The following is a 7,796-nucleotide window of genomic DNA, read 5'->3' as shown; positions in this document are numbered from 1 at the left end:
TGTCTTATATTTTTGAATTTTTAATCAAGTCTTACTTATTAATTAAAGCTATATTAAACTAAAGGAAAAGACCAATAGCCGATAAAAGAAAAAAAAGTTTTTTTGAGTTGTACCGTATTCGGTCCAATCCAATATTATTAGTATAAAGTATATCTGGATCAAATAATTGAAAATTTTAACCATTCTAATATTATAAAATGAAATTCTATCAAGTCAATTCATATTAATAGTTGAAATAATTTCAACCATTCTAACATATTTTCGATATTAAAATGGATTTTTTTTTTTGAAACTTTCTAACGAATAAATTAAAAGTTTCTTGGAGTATGAATGATATTATTTCGAGGAATACATTTTGTTATTTTATTATAATCTGAGGCTAATAACATATTAATCGAGTAATATTTAAGTAATGTTTAATAGATATATGGGAATTTGAGCAAATTAAAACTACACTGCCTTCATATTAGCTAGTTAATACAATAGCTAGTGATATGATTTTAAAATTTTAATTAATAATTTTAGAGCTTAAAAGTTCAATTTATTTTGCATAACTTTTCCATTCATTTCATCTCATTTACTCAATAAAATGCATGAATTATATGAAAATGCAAATGAACTTCATGCATTTTCAATGTTAGCCTTTTTTTCAACAAAGGAGAAAAACGGAAAATATACTTCTTTCAGCCACTTTCCCCCCCTTTCCCCCTCCTCATTCCTTGGTAACTATAATTTCACTTAACTTTTGCTTCAGTTCTAATTTTAAAAAAAATGATCGCACCTATTTTAATTAATTTGAAATTTAAATAACCACTAATTAGTATTTGCATTTAATTTTTCTGAGCTAAGAATATTTCCACAATAAAAACAATTTCCTCATTTACCAACGGGAAAGAAGTTAAGTAACTGATAAAATTACATTCATAAGTTGTAATATACACAGATCAATGTACTTTTAGGCTATTGAAAATTGTTGTGCATGATAAGTTCATATCAGCAACATGCATCCATCTTATTGCCTGTTATCAAATCATCAAAAATAACTGATAAACAAAAATATCATTAATGATAAATTTTATGGTCAGTTGATAGTAATCTTTTCCATGAATAGTTAAAAAGAGCATGTACTTAGGGGGATTGTTGTTCATATTTTTTTGATGGTTTTAAAATTAAATATAATCGGAAGAATGACTGCAGAATGATTCGTTTTCTCCTATATTTGTTGATTTGAAATTTCATCCTTTCTAACTATAAATGAATTTATTAATTCAATCTGTAAGAATCCAAGAATATTGATCGAAAATATTAATTTAAGCACAATATCAGTTCATTTGAAAAAAAAATAAATGGAATATAAACTATAATATTTCGAGCCTACTGTAGTATTTCACATTTCAATTTGAATAATTAACTATTTTATCTAATCTCCAAAAATCATCTGTTCCTCGCATTTGTCTTTCCTTTTTTTTTCTTTTTTTCCATTTGCACATCTATAAATAATAACGAATAAACGAATGTCACTTAAGTTTTATCGATTTTTTGAAATTTGACAAAATTTTCTATGTTTACGGATTGGACAAAAAAGCGAATTCAAACACTATAAATGGTCTTCACAACATATTTCCTCCAATCGGCGTTTATGCTATTTTCCATTGCGCTAATTTCATCGACAAGTGCAGGGGTTTATAGTCCTCGACGAATTGTATTACCTGATGATGGTTAATTTTAAAATTGAATTTTCATGAAATTTTTGATCGAGACTTTTTTTTAAAAAAAAAGGTCCATTTTAATAAGCTTAATAGATTTCAAACAGAAAAATGGTTGAATTGAATTAATCTGATAACAAATGAAATTATTTCTAATAAAAAAACGACATTTTCAAATCAGAATTTTGTTAGTATAATTTACTTGCAGAAGAAATGCAACGAGAAATGATAAATGATTTGTTGCAAAGAGATTATGCTGATCGATATCGAACATATCTAGAAAAAGGTTTAGCTGGTAATCTTTCTCTTTTTCATTTACTCCTATTCATTAATTTTATCACTCTTATCAGTGCAAAATTTATTTGTCAGTCAGTTTTTTTCTTGACCTTAAATTTAACAATTTAAAGAATGAAAAATCGACCAATACTTATTTATTTATTAAGTGGAACACATATTTAACATAATTTTGTTAACATGGAAAACTCTTCAATTATAATTACTTAGAGATTGAAATTCCGTAACCAGTAAAAAATTTGGAGGAGTAGAGTAAGAAAATATACTGAAGTTTCAGTGATGAAAAGTAATAAAATGAATTTCATTTCCAAAATTTGGCATAAGTTCATTGGTTTAAAGAACATTAATAAGTTTTCGTTGTTCAGATACGAACATTTCATCTGTACATATCATTTTTATAAAAAACTGCTATAAATTTGTCACCAATTTAAGGTTCTGATTTTGATTTATTTGTAGCAGCTTCGAAGAATACTATCGATGACATTGAGATACATCCTGAACTGCATTCATCCAATAAGCGGGGACAAACATTTGTTAGATTTGGTAAAAGATCACTAACTTCTGCTGGTTTTGATAAATAAAAAAAAAAGAACAAAAAAAGGAGCACAGTCCAAATGAGTAAGTTTAATTTCTCATCTTTTTTAATTAATATCAAAGATTATCATAAGAATTACCTCGTTATGATTTTTTCTGATTTAAGTAACACAATATACCGTATTTGCTTCTATAATAATTGAATATTTCGAAACACTTCATTCTATTAATCATAAAATAAGTGAAGTAAGAGAAAAAGCAAACTGCATGCTGCATGTTGCATGCTGACAATTTCAAAAGAAAGAAAATTGTGTGTTGGATTGATATTTCTGTGAAATTATTTAATTAAAAATCAATTTCAAGATTGCAGAAACCAAAGTGATAGCAGGAGGGTAATGGAAATGATATTGATAGTAATGATAATAATAATAATAATAATAATAATAATAGTAGTGATAAGTGTTATATCAGCTATAACTTATCTAAAAAGTGATATAATAACGGTTAATGATCATAACAATATGAATTATGACATTAGAAAAAACAAAAAGTAATTATAATAAAAGAATGAATGATATAAATAATTTTTTTTTTCAGTAAAGAACTGCTGAAATCCAATTAATTATCTTTACAACAATCTCCACTGGGTATTCATTTCATGCGCATATTTGCTTTTGAATCTACTTACTGCATAATGTTTAATTTCAATTGGTAATTTCGATTATTCATTTCAATATCATTTCATTTTTACTTTATCATTTCTTTAAAGTATTATTCAGTTTTTGGATTCCGAATCCTTCATTTCATATTATACCCCGTAAAATTTCATTCAATCACATTGATCCATTTTATAGCTGTAATTCTACGTGTTATCATCTCTTATTGTAATCTTATCATTTAACATCTCCTTATTCATTGTTATCTTTTATGTAATATTTGGAATTAAACTGCAGTCAAGTATATCGATTAAATGTTAAAAGAAGAAATTGCTTAGCCACAGACATATTGCATGCATGAAATTAAATGAATGTTATTTTAAAAAAAAAAGAATTTAATATAATTCTTAGATTTCATCTTTTTTTTTTAAGCAATAAAAAAGCAAACAACATATGTTTTATTTCAATTATGCTTAGCATTTATTGTTAAGAACATTATTTAAACAAATGTTCGATAGGTATTACTAATGCAAATTCATCCCTGAAATTTGATGATAATATGATTCATCCCTGAAATTTGATGATAATATGATTCATCCCTGAAATTTATCCTCCATCCCTCAGACAGGCCATCATACGTCAGCTTATCATATTCGTTAATTGCTTGATATGATGAGCTATTTTGTCGCAGTAATTTTGAATGAAACTTACTAAGGATTCATTCAATCATTTCAAACAGTTTGTTTGAATGGGATATCAGTGGAAGAATTCAATGATGACAAATGTAAATAATGATTTCAATCAATAAAAACAGCTTTTAAATCATCCTTGCGACAAAAAAAAAAAAAAAAGGAGGAAGTGGAAAACAAAAATTATAGAAAGAAAAAAAGCAGCAATTCATTTTTTTTTTTTTTTTTTAAGACATGACAAGACGAACTATTTAAAATGAAATATAATCAATCAAATTTATAGCTTGGAAATTTCAAATCTTTCGAATTCATTATCCATCTATTTATGCAAATTGAGCGAAAAATTTCGTAATCAGTAACGATTATCAATTTTGATTGAATTAAAAATAACAGGAAAAAATCGATATTTGGTATAGTGTAACATTTATTTTGTTCCAGACGAGTATTTTAATCATCAAAAATGAATTAGTCATCAAAATATTCATTTATTCATTTTTGTTTAAATGACAATGTTGATGCAAATTTTTGATAATTCCCACTTATAAATGGTATGAATTGTGATTAATTTGTTATGATCTGCTGTAGGTGGTTTGTTAGAGATATCATAACTTTCCAAGGAAACCTATTGAACTTTCGGATTATCATTGTCATTGTTATCAAATGAAAGTAGACGATATCTTGTGTCGAGTGTTATCAGTGGGTAAGGAAGGCGGTGGATTAACCAGAAATGTATGCGAGAATGAATTGCTTGCTTTATGTGTGAAAGCTCGAGAGGTAAAAAGTGAAAGTTAATGTAAAGTTTTTCTTTTTTGGTATGAAACTTTCAAAATGGAAAAAGATTCGCAACTTCAAAAAACTTATGGGATAATGGAATTTCAGAGTGTTATAAGTATTTCAAACATTAATCTCATTGGAAAAATTTGAAAATATTCAAATTTCTTGCAAGGAATGCCAATTTAAAATTTCGGAAAATCCAAAACTTTACAGCTTGAAATGCCCTAATGTTGTATCTGCAGATATTTTTGAGTCAATCTATGTTTATTGAAATTGACCCACCAGTTAGAATTTGTGGCGACACACATGGTCAATATGGCGATCTATTGCGACTTTTTCATCGCGGTGGTTTCCCACCACAATCAAATTACCTATTCCTTGGTGATTATATAGATCGCGGTCCCCAAAATCTTGTTAGTTCTTTTAGTTCCGATTTCATTGCAAAATTTTGACTGACACAACTAATTTGTTGAAATTATAACCAGTATGATGAAATAGAGCTGAAAATGAGTAAGTAAGCTAATGGAAGATAATTAAAAGCAGAAGCATGAAATTATTCGAGCATGAAGTCTTAACTTTTTGATGCAAACTTTAGGATAGAATCTAAAAACATTTTGTTACAATATGGGATCTAATTAAGGATCAGAGCAAATTAGGCTACTAGCAAAAATCAAATATGGAACAAGAAAGACTGTATATATAGTAATGCTTAGGCCTTACTGGCTCATAGTAGACAACAAAATGTATTTTGAAATAACAAAGCCAATATAAGTTAACAGATACAAGGACAAAAAAATAAGCCAAAGTTTTAATATCAGACAGGCCATCATACCGCACGTCTTTTTCTTCCAGTTTCTGCCCAATCTATGACACAAATAATCTGCAATGACTTTCAGGAAGTAATTTGTCTTTTATTCTGCTATAAAATAAAATATCCGAATAATTTCTTCTTATTACGTGGTAATCACGAATGTAATACGGTTAATCGAGTTTACGGATTTTATGATGAATGCTTGCGACGTTACGGTTCAAATCGCCTTTGGCAAGGATTTCAGGTATGGTAAGCAAGATGCGGGATCGGGATTCTTATTTCGGTAGAAGTCACGATTTCCTCCAGAAAAATGATAAGTTTGTAGTTCAGTTGGTAAGAAAACAGAAATGACTAGGAACAATTTCGAATTCCTTTTTATTCGACTGATTTTCCTGAATGAATTAACGGAAGAGATTTCTGCTTTAGGATGTATTTGCGGTTATGCCTTTATGTGGTTGTGTTGGTAATCGAATCTTATGCATGCACGGAGGTTTATCGCCACAATTAAAAGACTTCGAACAGGTTTTATAATTCCAATTTGTTCTCTCTGAAACGTCAAAATGAAGTAATGACCAACAGGATTGTATATGTCACCTGAGGTCTCTTGTCACTCGTTTTTCGCAACAAGTGGGAATTTTTGATATAAAATGTTCGAGATTTTTACGAGAATATTAAAAGAAGCAAACATGTACGTCGCTATTCTGGTTAGTTATCCGTTTGTCCGCTCTCAAACCTAGGAATCCAGTATTCTGAAGCTAAGGTTAAAGGTTATTCTGAGGCTAAGATCAATTTTACTAATAGTTATCGAAGTGAAAATCAATTTTGCAGTTACGTAATATACCGCGCCCGTTAGAACCGGTTAGTCCATCGCTGGAAATGGATCTCCTTTGGGCTGACCCAGTAGTGGGTATTCAAGGTTTTGAACCTAATTTACGCGGTGCGTCGTTTGGTTTCGGTGAGGATGTTGTCGTTGATATTTGCAAAAGACTGGACATTGACATGATTGCTCGGGCTCATCAAGTACGAAAAATTGACTTGTAAAATATTTCCTCTGAGATGAAACAAAATCCTGTATCGCTGAGTATCTCAGATTTTCGCTTCTCAATTTATGGTGCATAAGCACTTTGAGCAATTGAACTGATAATTCTTTCAAATATTTCACATGCTCAGAAATATTTGAAATGGGGTGAAAGTGGAGAGTAATGAGATTTTTGGACAAAGCGCAATAATTCTTAAAGTGATATTTTTGAAATATTAGTGAGTTAGTTTACTGATGCGTTCAAATTTATTTGATCGAACGTAGAGTAAATAAAGGCTAATTTTAGGTCGTACAAGATGGCTATGAATTTTTTGGCAATCGCCGTTTAGTAACGATTTTTTCGGCACCGCATTACTGCGGACAATTCGATAATTCAGCCGCAAGCATGATTGTTGATGAAAATCTTGTCTGTTCATTTCAGGTTTCACATATCTTTCAGTTAAAGGGAAAGCCTCTATTACCTTATCTTCAAATTTCCGAGATTTCTTCCGGAGCTGCCCATATCACACGAATCTTGAGCATGAAATGTCGAAAAAAGTTATTAAAATTGGTCACGAAACCAATTTTCCCAATTTTGTAGATTCTACGACCTCAGGCGATACCAGGACAAACACGCCTCGTGAAAACTGTACGTAGCAAAACTGAAAGACTTTCTTCCGAATCCGTGATGTTTCACGCTTGAAGAACTAATAGATCTATCAGTGATCTGAACAATGAGTACTCACTCATAAAAAGCTTATCGTTTAGCATAATCACTAATGCAACATGGAAACAATTTGGATAGAAAATTTATCAAATTTATTTGAACATTATCAGAAATACATGCAGTGCTGGCAATAAGTACGGTGTGAAAACAACACCCGCATAAGTGAACGCGTAAGTTTATCGATAATGCATGGAAAGATTATGTACAAATAAACTAATTTACAAAGTATAGATGTAACTTGAAATGAAGCAGAAGTTCGAATGGGACTTAATGAAAAAACGTTTACTCATTGAATGCTACCCGCGCTTCCGCTCAGGTTACTTATCGGCCCTGCTAACTTCCAGCAATGAGAAAATGAAATAAAATGGATGGAATGATCTTATAAAGATTTCACAAACCATGTATAGAAAAAAGAAGCTCAACCAGCAAAATAAAGCGCTAAAGCGTGAAAATTTATAAAATAAAGCTCCAATAAGTCAAAATTTAGAATACTGCTTACATAAAAATGAAATCGAAATATTTCGAGGCAAAAAACATTCAAATAAAAATTCAATTTCACAAAATCAATCCAATAAAAATGCAAGGTA

The 7,796-nt window shown here is 29.6% G+C and overlaps 2 protein-coding genes across 2 annotated transcripts; both read left to right on the top strand.

The window, feature by feature from the left end:
- Window positions 1-1,570: 1,570 nt before the first annotated feature.
- Window positions 1,571-3,519, top strand: LOAG_01624 (hypothetical protein). The gene is made up of 4 exons (XM_020445798.1): window positions 1,571-1,718; window positions 1,915-2,001; window positions 2,457-2,618; window positions 3,132-3,519. The coding sequence occupies exons 1-3, from the start codon at window positions 1,604-1,606 to the stop codon at window positions 2,579-2,581; spliced, it is 327 nt and encodes a 108-aa protein (XP_020303784.1). The 5' UTR covers window positions 1,571-1,603; the 3' UTR covers window positions 2,582-2,618; window positions 3,132-3,519.
- A 1,020-nt stretch (window positions 3,520-4,539) lies between these two features.
- On the top strand, window positions 4,540-7,185 carry LOAG_01623 (serine/threonine protein phosphatase PP1-gamma catalytic subunit; the record flags this gene model as incomplete). Its single annotated transcript, XM_003137162.1, has 7 exons — window positions 4,540-4,653; window positions 4,896-5,066; window positions 5,550-5,708; window positions 5,891-5,986; window positions 6,293-6,484; window positions 6,790-6,924; window positions 7,084-7,185. 7 exons carry the CDS (start codon window positions 4,540-4,542, stop codon window positions 7,183-7,185), a joined length of 969 nt encoding a protein of 322 aa, XP_003137210.1.
- Window positions 7,186-7,796: the final 611 nt, after the last annotated feature.

Source organism: Loa loa (assembly GCF_000183805.2).
Source record: "Loa loa unplaced genomic scaffold supercont3.403, whole genome shotgun sequence".
Lineage (NCBI taxonomy): Eukaryota > Metazoa > Nematoda > Chromadorea > Rhabditida > Onchocercidae > Loa > Loa loa.
The sequence above is the reverse complement of the archived record's forward strand: the minus strand, read 5'-3'. Positions and strand labels throughout refer to the sequence as shown.

Bases quoted from the DNA above. Each gene is read 5' to 3' on its own strand.
- LOAG_01624 (XM_020445798.1), top strand. From the start codon at position 1,604: ATGGTCTTCACAACATATTTCCTCCAATCGGCGTTTATGCTATTTTCC. The intron at 1,719-1,914 runs GTTAATTTTAAA...ATTTACTTGCAG, and splicing joins AATTGTATTACCTGATGATG to AAGAAATGCAACGAGAAATG. The intron at 2,002-2,456 runs GTAATCTTTCTC...ATTTATTTGTAG, and splicing joins TCTAGAAAAAGGTTTAGCTG to CAGCTTCGAAGAATACTATC.